At 44.8% G+C, this 23,547-nt stretch overlaps 1 protein-coding gene across 19 annotated transcripts in view; it reads right to left on the reverse strand.

Moving 5' to 3' along the window:
- ASTN2 (astrotactin 2) overlaps positions 1-23,547 on the reverse strand; it is a 1,502,867-nt gene that overhangs the window by 540,773 nt on the left and 938,547 nt on the right. The window contains exon 2 of one of the 19 annotated variants that reach the window (XM_079927220.1): positions 16,999-17,135. The exons of the other annotated variants lie outside the window; for them this stretch is intronic. Coding sequence (XP_079783346.1) covers positions 16,999-17,032 — 34 coding nt within the window. The 5' untranslated portion in view covers positions 17,033-17,135. The remainder of the gene's footprint in view (positions 1-16,998; positions 17,136-23,547) is intronic. 19 annotated transcript variants of the gene reach the window in all.

A 23,547-nucleotide genomic window follows, 5' to 3' on the forward strand; every position in this document is an offset into this window, starting at 1 on the left:
ACCAGACGTACCACCCAGGCTCCATGAGGCTGATTTCTAGTTGGGGGAAGAGGGTTGACGGGTAGGAGTAGGATTGCTTGTACTAGCTCCCTGGGCTCATGCTGGGCTAATTGCATCCCCTATATTTAAATCTTCACGGTAATCCAAGGTCTTTAAGAGTCAATACGGTGGGGAGTAAAGTCACATTAGCTTGTTGGCCCTTTGTTTTCTTATCTGGAGAATAGGAATAAAATGACATTTCCTTCAAGAGTGTTGTAAGACCTAAATGAGACAGAAAATGTCAAATGACCAGCACAGTTTCTGGCACATAGATAGGCCCTTGGTAAATGATCTTTCCAAGCCAGACGTTGGTATTAATCTCCTAGCTGATGGCAGAAACCAGGACTTATTTATCTCTTTGTCCAACCCATTATCAGAACATACTAGGGACTGAATTATTCTTTACAGAAGCTAAAGACACACAGAGTGGAGAGTGCAGGGAGAGTTTTAAGAAGCAAAGGGAATGGAAGAGAGAATGCAAATTAATAGCACCCTGAGGTAGCCATTTACTCAGAGAATGCCTGAAACACCACAGCTGTCTCTGAAGTCCAGGGAGAAGAAAGCACGCAGGTCAAGTCTGCACTCAGGCCAGATGCCCGTGGAGCAGCCACTAGGGCTTGGGGGTTTCCATGGCAACTAGGCCTGGCAGAAACTTCACAGTGGGACTCAAACAGAGGTGACTTTTTAAGAGTTCCTGGCCTAGGGAACTGATCATCAGCAGTTAGCTCTGAGGAGGGGCTGGAGACAGCGGCAAGGTAGAAACTATCTATCCCATAATACCCAACCCCTCCTCACCCAGGCTCTGCACTGCATCACAGTAAGCAAAGACGGGGAAGAGAACCTCCATTCGTTGTGTGCTTACTACGATCCAGGAACTATGCCTAACACTTATATCCAACCATCCCTCCTGCCATCAGTCCAACAAATTTTTATTGAACATCAACCTTTCCCTCACACTGTTCTAGGCACAGGGGAAAGGACAGTTAACAAAACAGCCAAAGTCCTTGAAGCTTACATTTTAGTGGAGGGAAATTATCTCATTTAATTCTTACAGCAAATTGTTCCTACTATCTCTGTTTTGCACAGCAACAGACGGGCTGAGCGATAAAACGACTTTTCTAAGGTCACTTAATCCATAGGTAGCAGAGTCAGGATTAGAACCAGTTCTTTCCATCCTCTCCCCCATATCATACTACCTCCCACTTCACCACAGAATAAGTGTCCCAGGATGGCATCATGTAGTTGCTGAAGGAGCATGGCCTTTGGAGACAGGTATGCCTTTGTTTAAATCCTGCCTCACCACAAAATCTCATGTGACACTTGTCCACTGACCTAACCCTGAGAAGACGCAATGTCTCCATCTGAATAAATGGGAACAATGGTCTTCTTTCAGGGCTGATTTGAGGACAAAATAAGATGATGCACATAATTGGTAAAAACAAAACAAAACAAAACAATAAATCATAGCTCCATATCGTAACAGGAGCATCGTTGGATGGCTAGGGTCATGGTTATCCCTGGTTGACATCCCAGTTTACAGTTCCCTCCCCGTCACTTGCAAGGGGGCGAGCTGTGCTGTGGGAATAGAATTTCACCAGGTTGTATTGATTGCTGGAACTGGAGAAAGTTAATAATCTAATTTCCCCTCATTTCCCCCTCCCTCTTACCCCTCAACTCCTCGCATGGCAGCAGAGAATGGCATAAAACTCATTGCTTGAGAAATTCGACTGGAAATAACTCGGCATTGTTGATCCACATGCTGCCTATAATTTGGGGTTTGATTAATTCTCAGTTTGGAAATGCCAGGTTGAGAGAGGAAAATCAAATTTAAGTTAAATTTGGAATTGAATCAATCACATTTTACAATGAAGAAAACAGATCTAACCCCATCAGACCCCTGTGTGTGGAAAACTTAAAAGCTGCTGTACTCCCACTGATTCCTTCCTCCTGATATCACGGGGCAGGAGAGGCTGGGTCCTAAGCTGAGAACTCATTTCTTTCTTTAAATGGCATATGGAATTGGGGTGAGGGACAGAGATTCTAGGAACCCAGACATTAGGGCAAAGGAGACCAAAAGGTAGAAATGCCACTTAGAACAAAGGAAAGGTTCGCTTTAGGTTCTGGACATAGAGATTTAAGTCTAAACTCCTCCTGTTAGTAGCTTCTAACTTTTGGCAAGTCACCTACACTCGCAGAGCTTCGGTATTCTAATCTATAAAATGACAATGATAATCCCTAACTGGCAGGCAAACTGTGTGGATTAAATGAGAGCTCACAGTTACAACACCAAGTGCACATACTTAGGGATCCATATACGCTCTTGGTGTCACTCCTTTTATCTCAATTCCTTAAAACCCCACTGCCCAACACCTGGCATCTACATGGATATCAAGAGGCCGGTAATACTCCGGTTGAAGCTGGAATTCTGGCTTTTAACCTTAGCTGCTGGCCCCCATGGACAAGTCACCTTACTTCTCTAAGTCTCAATGTCCTTATCTGGGAATTAATTTATTCAATAGGTAATTATTTAATGTGTATCTACTATGTGTCAGACCTCATTTTTTATGTCCTCCTATTAGCTCCAGTGTCTATAAGCATGTCTGGATATATTAGGTGCTCAATAAACATCTATTGAACGAATGAGTGAATGATTAAATGCTTAAATGTTATTCCTCATTCTACCAAGAGGTGTCAGTATTGGAATATTGCTATTGGTACTTTTCTAGTCAAATGTATTCATTCACTTTCTTTAGCAAAGATTGGTCCCCGGCTAGCCAGAAATCATACAAAAAGCCCTTGAGAGGCCACCCAGCCTCCTGCATATGAGGGTGACCACCACAGATTGGTGGGGTGCCCCATTAACCTCACTGAAGACCTCATGGGATTCCTGCCACACCTGAGCTCCAGTGCCTCTGTGCTTCTCTGTGTATTTCTGGAAACTAAAATTGGGACACATCCTCTGACAAGTGCAAGTGTCAGGCTGGAGGCAGAAGGAAAGAATAGTTGAAATTGGGGCTTTCTCAGAACTCTGGGGAAGGCAGCCGCCTTTCCTCAGCCTGCCTCGTGTCTACATTCTGCACACACTTCTTCAGTGTGATGTGTCAATATGGGGCATCCTTTTTGGGGCATCCTTTTCCCTGTCGCTCATCAGGGGCCAAGTCTCTCCTCACCCCCTGCCCCTCTATTTCTGCCATGAACTAGTTTCTTGTGTTCTCTGGCACTTTGAACCTGACCCTCTCAAATCCATAGTATCCTTTAAAATCTCCCATCTTCCCTAGGATTTTCCTTTATAAGATCTGTGCAAGTGCTCATCCAGCCTTTGCATACTTCCAGAGACAGCAAACTCACCCCCTGCGAAGCAGCAATTCTATATTCAGACAGTTGTACTAAACAGTCCTAGAATCTCACTCTGTGAGCCAACTTCTGCTGCCCAAGTCAAATAGGATGTACCCAAGACCTCCTCCTCCAGGCTATTTAGTTAGTTCAAGGTGGCAGTGCAGTTGCCTTGAGCTTTCTTTCCTCCAAACCAAATATGGCTAGTTTTACTTTATTTCTCTGAAGTCGTATTTTGAGCCTCTTTATTATACTTTGCATAGATTTGCTTTTTCTACTGTGGCTTTCCTAGCAAAGACTATCATCATCATCATCATCATCACGAACATTTATAAAAAACACTTTTGTACCAGAAAATATAATTAAACATTTTTCACGTAATATCTCACTTATCTTCACAGAAACCTCATGAGATGCTGTCTACTCTCCCCCACATTTGACACAAGAGGAAACTGAGGCCACTGCTTGCTAAAGGCCATGCAGCTCAAAGGTAATAGGGCTGAAATTTAAAAAAAAAAAACTGACTTCGGAACCCAAGTTCTTAACCATTATGCTCCACAACTTCTCCATCAGTATGCTAGGTGTGGCCTGAGCCAAGAAGAATCAACCCTAAGTGTCAATCTGCTGACAGACCTCAGCTTGCCCTGCGGACCGATGGTGACTATGGGTGGATGCATGGTGGCTTCACTGTCCTCCCTCATATTGACCACAGGTCTTCAAGGGGACCTCTGCATCACCAGAGAGAGGCTTACAAGGAGGGCAGATGGTGGGAGGGGCAAGCTAGATGGCTGTTTCTTTTCCTCTCTGAGCCCCAGAAAACAGTTCAGTTGAGCTGCCTGGGGCCAGTCACTATTCATGAGACCCCTGGGGAGCCCCCGGGCTGGCTCTGCCCCGTGGACGAGGAGTGTGTCTGTAGTGCAGGCTGGGATCACCCCAGAAAGGCACTGCCAGCAGACACTGAATGGGGCTACACACAGCTCGCTCCTTGGATCTCTCTGTGGCGGTTGCAGACACCTGCTCCTGGAAGTGTGAAGGCAACTTCAAGATGACGACAGTGGTGTGGCGACAAGGGTGCTGGTGATGAGGATGGCACGCCATACTTTTTCAATTCTTGTTAGTTTACAAATTATTCACAAATATTTCATTCACTTTTCACCAAAATCCAATGCAGTGGGTGTTGCTATTATCTCCAGGATACAAATGAGGAACAAGAGACCTAATGGGGAACTCCCATCTAGGCACCAAGGGAATAACGGGGCCTGAGAGCCACACCTGACCTGCAGCCTACTGCTCTTTCCGTGACACTTGACCCAGGTCTCACTGGTGAAATGTGAAGGTAGGATTAGAATCTGTGAGCCCTACCTCCAGAACCACTGACCACACCAGTGTATCCAAATGCCCCACAGAGCCAGTGCGGTATTGCCCACAAAACAAAAAATGTATCTTAAAAGAAAAAAGATATCAATTTTCAAAAATTTCTGGGATATGCTCTATTCTATAATCAACTCTTAAGGTGCGAGAGTATATATCTGATATTAAACTCTCTGAAAAGGTCTACATTAAATTCTCTTTCGCAGAATTTAACCCAGTGTTTCCCCAAAGTATTGCTATACTGCAGAACCATTGTTCTGTGGAACAAAGTAGGGAAAATAATGAGCTGCTTTAATAGTTCATACAAAGGTGACTGTTAGGAATATGAGCAGTTCCCAGTAATTAACTGTGGCTGCTATGCCAGACACTGGGTTAAAGATTTTACTTACATTTGCCTACTTACACTTTTCAACAGTCTTGCAAGGCGGAGATTACTGTCTCTATCTGAAAGTGGGAAAACCAAGCCTTAACCACTGGCAAGTGATGGAGGACAGTTTCATAGTCAGTCTTGCCTGACTGCAAGTTCTGTATCCTTCTGGTTCCTAGGTATAGTTACACTAACATGAAAAGATACCTGCACCCCCATGTTCACAGTAGCATTATTTACAATAGCCAAGACATGGAAACAACCTAACTGTCCATCCACAGCTAAAGAAATTATGAGATATACACACACACACCCCAGAATATTATTTAGCATAAAAAAAAATGAGGAAATCCTGCCATGTGCAAAAACATGGATGGACCCTGAGGGCATAATGCTAAGTGAAATAAGTCAGCCAGAGAAAAATAAATACTGTATGATCTCACTTATCTATGGAATCTAAACAAAAAACTATGGAAAAATAGATCAGATTTGTGGTTACCGTGGCTGGTGGGTGGGAAGAAGGAGAATTGGAAGACCAGTGAACAAAAGGTACAAACTTCCAGTTATAAGATAAATAAGTACTAGGGATGATGACATCAACATGATGACATGCAGTTAACCCTGAGGTATAATATATATGAAAGTGTTAAGAGGGTAAATCGTAAAAGTGCTTATCACAAGGAAAACACATTTTTTTCCTTCTTTTTTGCTTTTTCTTTTTATTGTATCTGAGATGATGGATGCTAAGTAAACTTGTTGCAGTAATCATTTTATAAAATATGTAAGTCAAATCATTTTGTTGCACACCTTAAACTTATACTGTGATGTACATCAATCATATATCAACAAAGCTAGAAAATAATTTTTAAGGAAAATGGACTTCAGAGTCACAGGAAAATATGTGCAAGAAAGGAAAAGAGGCAGGTACAAGAGGCCAGTGTAGAAAGTTAAATACTATTCAACTGGAATTTAACAGGCTGATGGAATGCATTAGGGGAAAGAAAAAGATGCTATACTCCCTAGGTGAAATTGCAGTGTGTGAATGAGAAACCGTGGAGATGATTCAAAAGAGCTAAAGTTCTAGAAAGGCTCAGAAATAAATGGGAAAGAAGGAGGAAGAAAAGGTAACACTTGAGTTTCAGATTCACAGGTGATCATCAGCTGGTACTGACTTCCAAAAGAAAAAAAAAAGTTAAGCTACCTGTGTTTGATCCCTGGGTTCACCCTCTTACACTGTAGGCTGTTTCGCTGCATCCACCGTCTTCAGCCCACATCACTGATGCAAAGGGGAGTGGCAAGGAAGAGTAGGGACCAAGCAGTGGGTGCAAACGGACAGAGCACAAAGCAGCCACAGGTTTCCATGGCTACCAAAAAGATCAGGGCCAATCATCTCCCATCTTCTTGAAAGACACATTTCTAGCTGCTTTTTCTCAGAGCTTGCCAAAAAAGTCACTGTTCCATTCTCTTAGAAGATGTCACTGAACTTTGGTTCAAGGTTTGTGAAAGCAGGAGGAGAGGAATGCTGTTTATTGTGCATTTCATATTTACTAGGTCTGTGGTGGTGGCTTTTACCACCAGAAACCCTTTTATTTCCCATGTCTACTGCCAATGAGACTGTTATTTGACACTGGTGGAAATGGAAACTCAGAGTTTAACTGACTTGCCCAACAGCTCAGAACTAGCAAGGGGCAGAGAATAGGAACCAAGACCTACTGACCTCCAAACTCAATGTTTCTTTCCTCCATTGCATCACATTGCCTCTAAAGGAAGGGGGCTTCCTCAAACCTCCGTGTACCTTCCTCCCCACCTCTTTCTCCTGATTCTCAGAGTGTACCTGAGAAGTAACGGGAAATAAGGCTCTGACTGATGTTCCATAAACCCCCTGCCACAGTTAAATCTGCCTGTCCCTTTCCTTTTATCAAGCTGCATGCATTCCCTACACCTATGTGTTGTCCTGCCTACTTTTCTTAACATGTCAAAGGGAGACCAACTTTTCAAGATCAGAGAACTCCCATCTCCTGGAAGTCTTCCCTAAGCATCACAACTCACAGGAACGCCAAATTCCCCTTAACTCCTGCCACACGTATCATCTGCTTTAATTTGAATCACAGAAACTCAGGATCACAGGGGACTAAAAGGGCTTTGACCCTAACATATAACACAATAATACAGGTAGTTTCCTACAATGCTCCCCGCCATGGTCATCCAACCTGTGTTTGAATATCACCTAAACAGGGAGCTGATCAGCTCAAAAGAAAACCCACTTAATTGCTGCTGCTGCTGATAATCTTTTCTCTTAAAGCACTCACTATGTATGACATGTGGTGCAAAATATTTTACGGATATCACTTGAGTCAATCAATCATAAAGTTTTGTTAGCTCCTCATTTTACAAATAAGAAAATTGAGTTTAGCCCAAGTCTAGAAGGCTATTGAGCCCCAAAGAATTCAAATCCACATCTAGATCCCAAAGTGCCAAGCCTAAAGCACAGTAGATTAAAGTAAAAATGGGGACACTGGAGGTTAGAGAAACTCGCTGCATTATTTTCTGGCTGACCTTCAAAAAGTCTCATTATCCTAATCCATAAAATGTGAATGGCATCTACTCCACAGGCTCATTAGAAAGATTAGGTAGGAAAATATACATTGCATAGTAGGTGCTCAATGCACAGTAGCTTTTATCATCATCATCATTAAATATAAGACCAATAAATGTAGAGACTGACCTTTGAATCCAGGAAACTATCTGTATAAATTCAGGATGGGTCAGAAGTGGAAAAAAGAGCATGTGGTCAGAAGGGCAGTGAGTTTCTACTAAGAGAAGGTTCAAACACATACAGAGTACCTACTATGTGCTAAGCCTCTCCTGGGCCCTTTGCATCCATTATTCAGTTTGCGTTCACAACAACCCTTGGGTCCCCATTTTATGGAGCAGGGAAGTGGAGCTTAGGGAGGAGAAATGGTTTGCTCATGGTCACATGTCTAGTAAGCTGCAGAGCTGGTAATGTAACTCAGGTCTGTGGGATGCTCTAAGCAAGACACAGACAAGTGGTCCGTGGCCTGAAGACAGTAACCAGGGTTAGACTGGAGACTATGTCAGGAGAGGACACCAGAGGAAGGATACAGGTTAGCCTTGAAACAAGGAAGATTCAGGCAGAGGGGCCTCTTAACGAGGATGTTGTGGAAGACACACAAATGTAGCAAAAGGGGAAGGAAACAGATATTCCACATGAGCAACCACTGTGAACCAAGGCTCGGAGCTTGACTTGTATTGTTAAAAAAACAGCCCTCTGAGTTAAGTACCATGATCTCTATTTTATAAATGAGGAAAATGAAGCTCAGAGCGATCAAACCCTTATCCCAAGCTGTACAAACAATCAGAGGCGGAGCCGGATTCAACCTAGGTCTACCTGACCCAAGAAATACCCTTATTCTTCATACCAGGGCTTGTTTACCATAAGACTCTTGCAAATCTAAGAAACTAGAAGGAGCTTTGGCCCGAGGAAGTAGATTCTCAAACCAAGGGTCTTGCTCCACACCCAAAACCTCACTCTTATAAAGGAAGAAACTGGGGTCCCATGAGGGGACAGAGGACTCTGCCCTTTCCTGGGTGTAGGAGTTGAGCTGCTCATCACCTGGGAAATTGACTGGGAAAAACACACTCGTCTCCAGCTCTTTACATAGAGGGGCATTTTCCTCCTTGGTTTTCCAATCCACCGTCTCTTCAGACCACTAAATTTCAGCAAAAGCACATGGCACTGCGTTTAAACAGCCAACTGGAGATAAACATCTGTGCCTTTAGACGTTTGAGGAGGGAATATAAAAGAGAAGAAAAGAAGAAAAGAGGAAAAAGTGTTACCATGAAGCGTTTCTGCCCAAATACATTTCCATACAGTGGCCTCTACCCATTTCAGGCTGACATTCTGGGCCTAAACCTTTCAAACCTGCTGGTTGAAAGAAGCCACCTCCAACAGAACAATAGTGGTCTTTGCCCAAGGGCCACGCTAGACCCACATTCTGTCTCGTCCTTCAGTAACAAGGGCAGGCCTGAGGATGCTGTGCAAAGAGCTGTGCTCTGGAAGTCTAGAGACCAAACTTGAACACCACTCTGCCACCATTCACTATGAAACCTTCGGAAGATCCCTCCCTTCTCTGGAGTTCTGTCTTCCCTGCCTATAACAGGAGAAATCCATTCCTTCAATGAATATTTACTGAGAGTCCATTCTTCACTGAGCTCTGTGAGTAGGGGATCCAGAGATCAGAGTCATCAAGGGCCTCAATGCCCAGTGGGGTAGGCAGGTCCCCAAACAGAGGAAGTAATGCAAGGGGATCACCATGGTGGCAGAGGTCAGTGCAGGTTTGGAGGTCAGAGAATCATTCCTCAGAGCTGAGGCTTATAACATGAGAGCTATTAGCCAAGTAGGAAAACAGAGCCTGTGGTCCAGGAGAATGGAACAGCAAAGGTGAACAGGGCATTGCACATAACCTGGAATGGCAGGAGGTACCTGTAATAAAATGCAGGCAGAAGAAGCAAGAGAGGTAGTAAGGGGCACACAAAGAAAGTCATGGTCCACTGCCAGGAGAGTGGGCTTTATCTGAGACGATGTAGTCAGTCCTTTCAGGCCAGCTCTCCCGGCACTGTGCAAAGCTAAAACATGTCCTCATTTATTCACTTTGTCCACAAAGACGTTCTAGGTATCTACTAAGTGCCAAACATTGTGTTGGGTGCTGGAGATGCTGCAGGAACTTCATAATCTCAAGGGGTGGGATCCAAAGACCTTGTGACAAAGGATGAGACCTACAACTGTACCTCTGGAGTGGAGGAGACGGAGAGGCACCGGGTTAGAGGCACAAAACTTATCCTGCAAAGACACTCTGTGACACACCAGAGGACCTTTACACCAGAGGAGGCTGAAGAACATCCTGGATAGAATCTGAGAACCTGAAGCTTGGTGATAAATCGTTCTTCAAGTGTAGGGATGCACATAAGCATAAGTCGTCTGAAATCAAAGAAAGACCTGGTTCGGAGAAAAGGAAAGAGGGCAAGTGGACAAAGGGAGGCAGCTTCTAAAATGGCTCCCAGGGGCTTCTCTGGTGGCACAGTGGTTGGGAATCCGCCTGCCAGTGCAGAGGACACGGGTTCGAGCCCTGGTCCGGGAAGATCCCACATGCCGCGGAGCAACTAAGCCCGTGTGCCACAACTGCTGAAGCCCGCACGCAACGAGAAGCCCCTGCTCGCCACAACTAGAGAAAGCCTGCCCATAGCAACGACGACCCAACGCAGCGATAAATAAATAAATTAAGAAAAACAAAACCCAAAACGGTCCCCAGTGGTTCCCGCCTCCTGGTATTCACACCCGGGTGTAATCCCCTCCCCTACAGACTTGCTTCCATCAGGTGGTCTATAGCAAAATTATGGTATGTCACTTCCAACAGTAGGGTGGGTACAAAAGATTGTGCCTTCCTTTTTTCTTACACTCTCTGGCTCTTCCCATTTTCTTGCTCTGCTGAAGCCAGATGTTACGTTGTGAGCTGCCCCCTAGAGAGGCCCACAAGGCAAGGAGCTGAGGGTGGCTCATGGAACAGATCCTGCAACAACCTCATGAGGAAGCTGGGAAGCAGGTCCTTCCCCAATGAAGCCTGGAGAGGAGACCATAGCCCTGGTTGACAACATCACTGTAATCTCAAGAGAAACTCTGAACTGGAGGACCAGTTGCATGGTGCCTGGACCCCTGACTCAGAGAATAAATGTTGGTTGAGGTAATAAACGTGAATAGATAAATGCTGGTTGAGATAAGAAATGAGAGGATACCCGTTTGCTGTTTTAACCTGCTAACGTTGGGATACTTTGTTACACAGGAACAGATAACTCATCCTGGGGGCTACTTGAATGAATGACTGAGAGAGGCTGCAGAGTCCGCATCCCTAGCAGGAAACTCGGGGTCCTTCAAGTTCAGAAGAGACCTTCAGTCATTGCAAAAAGGTTGCCTGAGCACCTGTGTGTGCTATGCCCTGGGCAAGTCTCACGACTCGCCAGGGAGCCGGGCACGGCCCAAACCTGCAGGGGCACAGTCAGGTACACGAGAAGGTTAGGAAAAGACATCATTGCACTGTGCCTGGATAACTGCTAGGTTGTTTTACTAAACTCTTCACACCCTAGTGAGAGCTGAGAGGAAGGGAGCTGCTGAAGTGTGCTTGACAAAACCAGGGCTGGCTGCACAGGGGAGGAAGCTCCTTTTATCTGTATAAAGGCATCTCTCTCTCTCTTTCTCTCTGCAAGATCCTGTGTTCACACACTGATCCCAGAAGTGAAGTTGGTGAAATGGAAGGCTTATGAGCTTTGCAGCCAGACCAATTAAGCTTGAAACCCAACTCAGTAATTTCTCAACAATGTGAACTCAGGAAGTCAATAAAAAAGAAGGATGAAGATCATAGCCCTGAACTTTGCACCGAGCTGGGATCAAGCACCGGCACTGCCCATTACTACTTGAAGTTGTTGGTTCAATATGATCTTTCTATGTTTCAGTGTCCCCGTTTATAAAGCAGGAATAATCAAAATGTCTACACTACAAGATTACTTGAGTGAAAACAAAAAGTTTTCAGCACAGTGGCTGATAATAAGAAAGGCGCAATAATAGCGAGTAACGCTGGGAAAGTTACTTAACTTTTTATGTGTCTTTATGCATGTAAAGTTCTCAGCACCTTGTATGATATCTACTGAGTGTTCTTAGCTGCTCTACCTGTTAATGTTACTAGCGGAGGCCTTGGACCCATTGATTTTTCAGGGTTCCTCCGAGACTAAGGGCTGGCCAGCAATGATGCACTCAAGTCACACATCCTTGAGTATTTATAAAAATGCTCCCTAGCCCACCCCCAGGGGCACTTAGTTCCTTGTGCTGGGATGGAAGGACACAGATTATTTCTGCAGCAGGAGATGTGCAGAGGCATCACTCAGATAGAGATGGCAGGGACACAGTAGCAGTGGTTCCCTAAGTAACTGTAATTCAGGTGCTATACACACCTGAAGCTTCCTGCATGCACCGTTAAACTTATGGGACAGCAATCATAGTAACAACACTATCGCATATTTATGTATACAGCGTCCACATCTGAACATCTTAAAGAGCTAAAATAGAAGCCCTACTGAATTTCAGAGAAATCTATGTATATATGTCAGGATGTGAATATATGTGTAAGTGTAAAAGAATTGAGATTAGGATGTATGTATGCTTAGAGTAGAAGCAACAGCAGCCCTGGGAATCATACCTATGACCTTCTTCTTCCCCCTCAATCACCAACCAGGGCCACCATTAGCAACGCTGCTTTCTTCTTAGTTTTCTAGTAGTCAGCAGCTCAAAGAATAGAAAAAAACATTGCAAAAGTCAGCAGAGTTCAAATTCCCAGATTCACCAGTTTCTGGCTACATGACCTTGGGATGCTCATTTCTTTTTTTGTAGTGTCTGGTTCCTCAAATGATCAAATGGGCGTAAGAATGTCTTGGTTAGTCCTATTCAAAGTTTAGTGTGGGAAGTAGATCCTCCCTCCTTCCTTCTCTCCCTGCCTTCGTATTTCAACCTACAAAGGACAGGATACAGTGAAAGTTCATTGTTTTTTATAGACTAATCCTCCAACTGGCTATTTGCAAAGTTATTTAGCAAAATCCTATAACTAGAGAGAGAAGAATGTAAACATGCCATTCCCCCCATGAGACTCCACCTTGCTCAAAGGCATGTACCCTGCCTTATACTCTCCACCACTGGACCTGGTACTGAGTAGCAGCTAAATTAATATTTGGTTAATGAACAAACAGATGAACAAATGAACAGAAAAGTTTCCAACCAATGACTTACTTTAGAGAGGAGCAGCTTTCACGGGTACTTTCCAAGGAGGAAACAAAATCCAGGCATTACCTCCTTGATGAAGAGAACGAGGTAAGCATGAGTTTCAGATGAAGTATCACTTTGTCTCCCAATAAACTAATAATAGCTACCATGGTTAAGCACTTAACTCTGTGCCGAGTCCTGGACTAAGGGCTTTACATGGAGTTATTTCATTTAATCTTTATAACACTCTGTGATGGAATTACTGTTAATACACCCATTTTACAGAGGAAAAAAATTGAAGCCCTATGAATGCAACTGCCTACCTGAGATCACAGAGCTGATAAAACTTAAAACTGAAGATGGCTGACCCCCCAGTGAAGCCCCCAAAACTCTCTGTCACATTGCCTCCCAGGTGACAGCCTTCTGACCTATGAGAGGAGACCTCCCAAGCCTACGTGGCTACCTCTCCAGTACTGCGGGGAAGATGGTGCCAACACAGAAACAGATGTGGCCCCCACTCTCAAGAATTTCTCCATCTGGTGAGGGTGGGCATTGACAGATGTGAATATATCATGTGCACTCTGCTTCACGCTAGAGTGGAGAAGAACAGGGCGGGATGAGGGACCTCTTTTAGCAAGGGACAGTTAAGCCCAGTCCTGACAGGGGGAGGAAGGGTGTTCCAAGCAGCAGGATGGATGTTCCAGGGTGGAATGCAGTGGAAACAGTGACGTGTGACATGAGATGAGGACGGATAGGTGGGCAGGAACATGCAAAGCTCTGAAGGCCAGGTTAAGAGGTTTGCTCTTAACCCTAAGGAACAAGAGAACAACTAAAAAGGTGCTGAGAAGGAGGGGGCATGACTTGACTGTGGTGGCAACACTGGGGCTGGAGAAACGTCATCAAATGCAAAGCACGTCTGAAGGCAGAGTTGCTGGCTTGTGATGGCTCAGAAAGGGAAAGGGATAAGTAGGGTTTTGACATCTCCACCCAAACTGTACTTGCAGGCAGAATTTCTTCAACAGGTCATCTCATTGTCATAGAGAAGTACAGATAAGCAGGCAGAATCTCCTAGTAAGACGATGTTGTGTTCTTCTTATTTCAGGGCTGAAGACAGTATTTCCCATCCTCCTCTCTAGTTTTGATTATTCATGAATCATTCAATTGTTTATTTATTCTTTGATCAACAAATATGTACCGAGTTTCTGTATTTCCTCTATGGGCCAGACTATGTGAGATGCAGGGAAAGACAAGATAGCAATTCCTAGGAGATGCATCCCGGGTTGGTCAGTGGAACTGGAGCAATGGCACACTGGAACTGGCTCCAGCTGACTCAAGACAGCTAATTGTTAAATATTCAGGGATGCCGCTTGGTAGTTGTTAAATCTATGACTTGAAATGACATGGTAGGAGAATGTACACCACAGAAATAAGCAAATGCTATAAGTAAGGCTTTTTACATTTTCTCAGAGAGCCAGCCTGCCAGCATACCACTGGGTTAGGACAAGTTGCCTCAATGGGGCTGACAGTCTGTGGGTTCATCTTCCAAGTTCAGAGAATTCAGAAATATGTGCAGAAGCCTAGGTCACGGTTACAAAATACACACCAATCCTTTTTAAGAACTCTAAGCATTTCAGGGCCAGATCACAGACTAGAGTCAGACAGACCTGGGTGTGTATCCTGCTGGGAGCACTTACTGAAGGTCCAGGTGAGGCAGTCTACTTTACCATCTTGACTTTCATTCCCCTGCCTTTAAATTGGGGACCATGTATACATGCTATATGTTTGTGCTTTGCACAGTGCCCGGTATTTAGGAAGCACTCATTGAATGCTATGCATTATTATTATTGTTCTTTTTATTCCCCTATGATTTTCTAGCCTTTTCTCCCAACCCATTTCACCCTTGATTATCCTCAGTAGCGTCCAGCCTTAACGTATACACTCCCTAGAGCAGGAATCTCACAACTCTCCCTGCACCCCATTCCATCTCCAGTCAGCTCTGAGTAGAAGAAAGATAATTTTGTAAACAGAAGACAGTGTAATTTCTACCAATAGTATTCATTTATCTAAGAATGTGTTATGAAAATATTTGCTACATCCACATTAAATTATTCAAGGTGCATCAAGGCTGTAGACCAAAACAACCCATGATGCAATATAAATTGTGTCTACTCTGCTGATGAACTTGTAAAAGGAGACCACTGGCTCTGGGACTAGAAGACCTGGGTTTAAATTCCAGCTGGATATTTAATAGCTGTGTGATTTCGGGCAAATTATGTAACCTCTCTTCGCTTTAATATCCTCATTTGTATATTCATACTCTGTAGGTATTTGTCAAAGATCAACTTAATCAACATGTCTTCCATGTTTACAAAAGTATCTGATAAATATAAGCTACACATGCCTCATGGTGGTTAAGGATCCGCCTGCCAATGCAGGGGACACGGGTTCAATCCCTGGTCTGGGAAGATCCCACATGCCGCGGAGCAACTAAGCCCGTGCACCACAACTACTGAGGCTGTGCTCTAGAGCCCGCGAGCCACAACTACTGAGCCCACGTGCCACAACTACCGAGCCCACGTGCCACAACTACCGAAGCCCACGCGCCTAGAGCCTGTGCTCCGCAACAGGAGAAGCCACCGCGATGAGAAGCCCACGCACCGTAACAAAGAGTGGCCCCCGCTCGCCACAACTAGAGAAAACCTGTACACAGCAACAAACACCCAACACAGCCAAAAATAAATAAATATTTTTTTTAAAAAATTGTGTATTCTGCACATTATGTGATTTGTTGTATAAATTATTGATGCCAGTCCAGGCTGTGGCTTGTTTACGTTCTCTGAACAATAAAATAAATACTGTCATCCTTGAACTTTCGGTGGGAGAATGAAGAGGGGGAGAAGGTCCTCAATTCAGTCCTCAGAAGGCTTTCTTGCCCCTGGGCGAGGAGCCATCTAGTCTAATAGTTTCTTTACCCACACTATTATGCTTCAATCTCATTATAACACTGTCAGTACTTCTACAGATCAGGGAAGCTGTATTACTCACCCGAAGCCTTGAAGGTGCTAAGTGGGGTGGAGCTGGGACTTTACGCCAGGTTGAAGTTCAAAGGATGAGCCCGCCCTGTGCAGTACATTGAACTCTGCCCAGCAGGGAGCATGACCCCATTTGGGGCCAAGTCCATCAGGACTGGCCCCACAATGAGGCTGCTGAGTGGCCCAGCCTGCCCCCAACGCCATTCTCATGGACTTAAGGTGTCATCCACCCCTGCCTACCTGTCTGATCCAGTCACCATTAGAGCATCTTCTCACCTTTTAGGAGCACAGGGCCACCACTACCGCTAGACAGCCACTCTTAAACCACTAACCGATACCTAGACCCTAGAAAGCAGCTCTCTTTCAATCATATCTTCACCTTATTGAGCAGATCCAGCTTTGCTTGCTCCCTAGCTCAGAATCTCCTAGAGGGCTTGTTGTAAATACAGTGCTCTGGCGCCGTGATAAGACCTACTGAACAAGACTCTCTGGGGTGAGGTCCAGAAATCTGATATTTAAACTTTTTTTTTTCCTCCTAGAATTGTTCACCATTTTTCCTGCAGATGGAAAATCAAAGAAAGGTACTATTAAATCAACTATACTCCACTAAAAATTAATTTTAAAATATTCCTATTAAAACACCCATAGAGATTCTCATTAGTTCTCTATTTTATACATAGTATCAACTGTGTATATATGTCAGTCCCGAGCTCCCAAAACATCCCAACCCCCCCTTCCTCACTTGGTATCCATACGTTTGTTCTCTATGTCTGTGTTTCTATGTCTTCTTTGTAAATAAGATCATCTAGATCTATTTTTTCAGATTCCACATATATGTGTTACTATACGATATTTGTTTTTCTCTTTCTGACTTACTTCACTTTGTATGACAGTCTCTAGGTCCATCCACATCTCTACAAATGACCCAATTTTGTTCCTTTTTATGGCAAAAAATTAAAAAAAAAAATTAAAATTCACATATTCAGAGGGAAAAAGAAAAGAAAAAACACAAAACAGACAGAGATGAGCTATACCTTCAATGGAATCTACACTCAAGCCCCAAGCCATGCCCTTGGGTGCCCATGGATGCCTTCAGAGCAATGGTGATGGTGTGTGTCTGACTTTGTGTGTGCGTGCGTGCTCCCACGCCCACAGATGCTCTTCCGGCACACTGTATAGAAACACAGAAGACGTATTTCTTTAAAATTAACTTCATAAAGGGTATTTATATGTAGCGAATGTGATACTATTCATATTTTTCATACATAACAGATTAATTAGGTTTGGAGACAAGACTGGAAACTTAATCCATATTCATAATCTTATCAATTTGCAGGAAGACTGTGCAAATTTTCGAGGGGCCAACCTTGGCTCCAAACTGCCACTTTTACTATTGCCATAGCTCCGGCACACCAGGGTAGAGGTTAGACAGAATGCTGTATACAGCCTTAGAAGCTAACCAACCTTGGTGTATTCTCTTACTTCAAGTGCATTCTACATAAGTACACTTTTTATGAAATAGCCTTGGAACCCAACCACCTTAGTTTGCACAGTTTTATTATATACTTCCTATGTCAGGCATAATTCTAATTCAAATATATTGCATGGTAGAGTGCCAACTAGGGCTATTCTTAGAAATAACCACACTTTATAACCTCGCCACCCTTAAGGTACATTTTTTTCCGGTTAAAGAACCATTTAGGGCTCATGTGGGCACCTGGTAGGCATCTCAATAGTATGGTAATGTTTTTGATCCACTAGGAGGTTAGTCAACTTTTGTGGGCTAGCCTGGAAACTCTGCCGCTGTTGATATATTTGTTTTGTATGAGAAAGCACGCTCTGCATGCCAAAAGATCTTACAAACAAATTGCTGGCCACCCAGAGGGCTCCTAGGTTGAGCTCCTAGGGGTTGTAGCCGAAACTTACGAGGGGTGCACCACAAGAGCTGTATAAAGGCGGCACAGGCTCAGAGCTAGAAATAGTGTGCTGAGTGACCCCGACAAGCTCCCCTATCCACTGGGGCTGCTCCAACGGATTTCTCATTCGGATACATGAAAGCAGCTGAAAGGATTGTTTTCCCGAGAGCTTTTTGCCTGCCCTGAGCGTGCCAAGGGACTTTGCTGGTTCTAATTATCTCCCTTTATGTTCAGGCCGAGACTTGTTAATACAATAAACCCGCGTTTCCAGGACACGCTCACAACGCAGAAACATCTCAGGGTGTTTTACAAGCAGAAGATCATGTTAAATCAAATCAAATACCAATTAAAGATTAACAGCGGTATTGGAGAGCTGTTATCATGGTCCAGCCGGGGCCGCTGGGACGGCCGGTGTTTCCTCCAACCTGCTGTGGTCCAGCTCTTGCCCACATTGCTATTTTGGGGTCTACTGGGCAAAACAGTCTTTGCCTGAGTCCCAAGGTCCCAGAATATCAACACTGGAAAGATGTTAAAGATCATCTCAGCTGAGCCTTGTTGTTAAAGATGGGGAAACTGGGGTCTAGAGAGAAGGGGTGACCCAGCTTCAGCCAGCATCAAGAATCGAAGGTCCTCGAGATGTTCCCAAGAACCCCCTCTTGTTGGCATGGGGCCCCATCTGGCTGCTTTCCAACACCTAGGAACCTTTTCTCTGATTTCCACTTGCAGTGGCTGAACTGTAGCTCCCAAAAGATATGTCCATCTGGAACCTCAGAATGTGATCTTATTTAGAAAAAAAAAAAAAAACAACTATTTAAGTTGAGGATCTTAAGATGACATCATCCTAGATGTAGGATGGGCCCTACATACAATGACTAGGGTCCTCTTAAGACAAAGACAAAAGGAGATTTGAGACATTCAGAGGAGAAGGCCATGTGAAGATGGAGGCAGAGATTGGAATGATGCAGCCACAAGATAAGAAATGCCAAGGACTGTCATTAGCCACCAGAAGCTAGGAGAGAGGCAAGGAATGAATTCCCTCTCAGAGCTTCCAGAAGAAGTTCATTCGGACAACATCTCGATCCTGGACCTCTGGCCTTGCGAATGCACTTCTGTTGTTTTAAGCCACCCAGCTTGAGGTGATGTGTTACGGCAGCCACAGGAAACTACTATTAGCCTCCTCCTGGAATGTCCTCCCTCACCTCTTCCGTGCAGTGAGGACCTACTTTTCTTTTGAGATTAAGTTTGAATGTTGCTCCCAGCCTACGTGTGAGCCTTCCTGACTGAACCTCCAATTAGAATAGATCCCAACTTCCTTGGTGCCCCTAAGTGTATATACCCATAAAGTTCATCTCAGCATCTTTAACTTGTCATTTTAGTCATTTATCCTTCCCTCCTACCAAATTCTGGGGGCATAGACAGAATGCGCTACATCTGATTCAGTTTTGGGCGCCAGACCTAATTACACTCAAACAAGTACTTAGGAAATTCCTATACAATTAAGGTGAGCACAAATGAATGACTTAATCTGTGTTCTCTCCCTTCCTTTCCAATTAGAGAAACCCATACCTATTGCATCTCCAGGCCCATCTACTAACCTTTCCTCCTCCCCTACCTGAAGTCTATTAAAAATAAACTTAGAGGATTTCAGGACCAGGCATGAGACAGTATAATGTCAAAGATACAAGCACCAGCTTTGGGGTCAGCCTGCTGTACACCCTGATTCTATCACTTTTTAGTAAGTCACTTAACCTCTCTGGACCTCAGAGCCCTCATCTCTGAAACATAAGTAGAAGACTAAGTGGGTTAATGCAATTAATCTGGACAGTAACTCTTTTCAGACAATAACATCATCACTCCCATTTTACAGATTACGCCCTTGAATCCAAGAGAAGTGGATTGTTCAGGGCGGCACAGTCAGTAAGTGACACTGCATGACCTGAACTTCAGACTAGCATTCAAGTCCATGCTCTTGAACAACATATTATACAGAATCCCAGGCTCCCTACCACCCCAACAAGACCCCCTCATCCGTGTGCTGAGTGACAAAGAATATTCTACTGTTTCCCAGAATGAAGCTTCCCCCAAAGAGCACATATCCTTGAATTTAGCTCGTTCAGTCCTCAGGCTCCTTGGGAGGCCTCTGAATTTGTATCTAATACAGTCTTCCGAGTCTCAGCTGGTTTGAGACACTGTGAATCGTCATGCAGGGAGTATGAAAACGAATGCCTTCTGCCCAAACCATCATCTTTCAATTACACATCACTCTCCCCATTTGGAAGCGCTTCCCTTTGGATACAGGCATCTTGCAGTCTGGTGCTAGTTAGAACTGGGAAGAAATAAAGAGAACGGACATGGGGAGAGAAGGAGATGGGGGGACATGGAGGGGAAGGAAAAATACAATGCATCCATCAATTTGAACAGATGCTTAGAGCTCATCTTGTTCAAGGCCCTCATAGCACAGTTCCAGGGGCCCAGTTCCCCTGAATCTACGGGCTGGAACACAGGAACTGAAGGTGGCTGCTGGAGTTGTAGAATATGGTGGCACAGACTCAGTGCAACTCATTATTTTTTTAGACAGTGGATGAAACCAAGGTAGAGAGAAGTTAAGTGGCTTCTCCAACCAGTCAGCAAGGTAACAGTAGAACCAGGATCTCTGACTTTTAACTGCTGTTCTGTAGTAGACAGGAAGTTAGATATCCAAACAAACAAACGAACAACCCCCCCCCCCCCCAAAAAAGAAAACTGGAGGTACAGACCAAGGGAATTTTGCAGGGAAGGCAAAACAGCCTTAAGACTTTTGAGGAGAAAAGAGAGGAAGAAGGATTAGAGGGACGGAAGTAAGGCAAGAAGACATCTATACAGGAGGAGAAGACGAGGGATGAGGAACATGAAGACGGGGGCAGAGAAAGTGTGAGAAAACAGGGAAAACCAAAGACAATATACTGCAGGAAAAATTCACACACAGGGAGATGGCAGAAATAAAAATATGGGGTAAGATAACTGTTTCATCACTGTCTGATGAAGATGCTCTAACCCTTCCCCGTGCGTTTGCATCCACCAAGTCCTCGTTCCTTACCCAGGTCCCCAGCCTTCTGTCATTGAGCTTGGCTGACCTCTCCCACCCACCCTCACTCCCCAGCCCAGCTTTCTGCCTCCAGGACTGCCTTCCGCCTTTGTTGCCCTTCTCCTCCATTCCATTCCTAGATATTGCTAGGTTCATTTCACCTCATCTTTAAGCTCTCCTTTCCTTCAGGAAATTCTCCTCCCCCCTCTTCCTGTTAACTACCTTCCGTTCCAGACAGGGCTGGAAGGCTCTCCTCTGTGCTCCTGTAACAGCCCATAAACCTCCATCGTATTATTTATCGCAATGGACTTTACATCTCTGTTTTCACGTTACCCTGCTTCGTCCAGTAGGCTAAATTTCCCAGGGCCAGGAACTAGGTTTGATCCATCCTATATCTCCAGCACCTACCACAGGGTGAAGCATGAATTACGCACAACGCAGGACTGGTGAATGCCTGACTGACGAATGCACGATCGCACAAAGGGCTCCTGCTCTCAGAGTGAAAAATTATTTCTAAAACCACTGGGAGGCGCTCTTGGGTAACTCCAGCAATGGACCCTGGGCGAGGAGACAAGAGTAGGATTTCTTTCTACCAAACATCTCTGCGAAACAGAGAAGGAAAGAAGAGTAATTCAAAACTGGAGAAATCCTTTCAGACTTCACCAGGTGAGGCTGAGAATGGAACAGAGCCTGCCCTGGTGGATTAAAGACTACAGTGAAAGTCAGAAGCACCGGACTCTAGTCTGTGGAACTGGTTAGCTCTGCGGCTTGGGGAATCACTCATCGTGGAAGGGCAACAGCTCACTCCATTCACACCAAGCCCAGGCGAGGCCGCTATTATCACCAGCCCCCACCTGCCAGGAAGAACAGGATGAATGAGCAATAAAGCATTCTGATCTATCAGGAAGAAAAGACCTTAACAATAGAGGGGATGAACGTATCTGGGATTCTTATTCTAACTGGGAACATTTATTGCATACCTACCACCTCAAACATGATTTCAGACACTAACAATACAGGTGTGAGCAAGCCACCGCCCCTGGTCTCCACTCAGGAGAGGAGTAGAGACATACAGGACTAACCATGATTTTAAAGAAGAGACAAGGACTCGATGATAAGAGAGATATAGGTAACATGCCACGGGAACATTTTGTCTGGAGGCATCAGGGCGAGCTTCAGAAAGGCGGTGACATTTATTCCAGCCAGACCCAGAGGACAGTCCGGCTTCATTAGAGTGGGGTTGACAATGCCCTCTAAGCTGATGGGACCACACCAGCAAACACTAGCAGGTGAAGATGTACGAGGTGTGTTTGTGGGTGTTTGGGCAGAAGACGGAACGGAATTTCAGGCTAGACAGGCAGGTTTGGCTAAAATTAACAACAGGTAATAGCAGTCAGAACGGTGGAAGTAGCAATGGCAAGTGGGAATGGCTGCAGCCACAGGGACAGAATGATGGAGCAGAATGCCAAGGACGACGTTAAGGGCCGTGTACAAATTGCCTCACTGAGTCCTACGTGTGTATATACACACATATGCATAAGTATATCTATCTGTCAATACGTAGTTTTTTATTTCCATTTCGTAAGTGAAGAACATGAAACACAGAGGGGTTAAGTCACACATCCGAAGTAAGGAAACAGCGAAGCCAGGATCTACACTCAGGACTGCCCATCTCGAAAGGCAATGCTTTCCAATGCTCTGCTACTCCTCACCCGACGTCAGGCTAAGAAGTGGAGAATTTATTACGAAGGCCAAGAGGGAGCTGTTAAAAGTGTATGAGGGAATGACATGATCTAACAAATGCTTTCAGAAGATGACTCTGGTGTCACACATACCCCATCAGCTTTGGGTGGTTCCTACTTGCTTATTCCTAATGAAGCCCCTTCTGGGGTAAGCAGGGGTGGACATGGTCCATTTGTAGCAGTCCCCAAGTGTCCCAGAGGACCCCTGGATGAGCTCAGCCCCTCTGACAAATGCTCCAGCCTCCCACGGCCCCAGGGAGTGATTTATCAGAGTAGCATCAGTGCCTCTGCCCAGCAGCCCGTGATCCAAGGCTGGCAGCCCAGGCTGGGCTTTTTAATTAGCTGAGAGAGGGAAGAGTCAAGCCCTCTAGGACGGAAAGAAAGAGAGACACCAAGAAGGCTCATAAATTCAGAACCAGGGATCCATCGGCTGGAGTCTGGCAGGGGTCAGGGAGGAGGGGGAGGGACAGACTGGCTACCTCTTTAGCTTTTTCACAGTCTCCCTTGCTTTCTGGTCCAGATCCTACAGAGAAGATGGGAATCTTTGCCACCTTTTACACAGGAATCCCTGGGACGCACCTTTTTCTAGCGTGGCTGTACGACCAGAAGCCAGGGAACCTCATTTCTAGTTCCTGAGTTGCTGTGCAGTTTGAGACCAAAATCACAACACAAAAGCTTGCAGGTTTTGGAGTTAGACATCAGCTTAAATCTCTATTCTGTGATCCTTACTTAAAATGTGACTTGAGCAAATTGCTTTTTCTCTCTGTGCTTCAGTTTCCCTATCTACGAAATCAGGAGAAGACCTTGTACTGAAAGGACTAAAGGAGAACACAGGTAAAGTGCTTGGCCCGTAATGGATGC

Source organism: Stenella coeruleoalba (genome assembly GCF_951394435.1).
Source record: "Stenella coeruleoalba genome assembly, chromosome: 7".
In the NCBI taxonomy this organism is placed as follows: domain Eukaryota; kingdom Metazoa; phylum Chordata; class Mammalia; order Artiodactyla; family Delphinidae; genus Stenella; species Stenella coeruleoalba.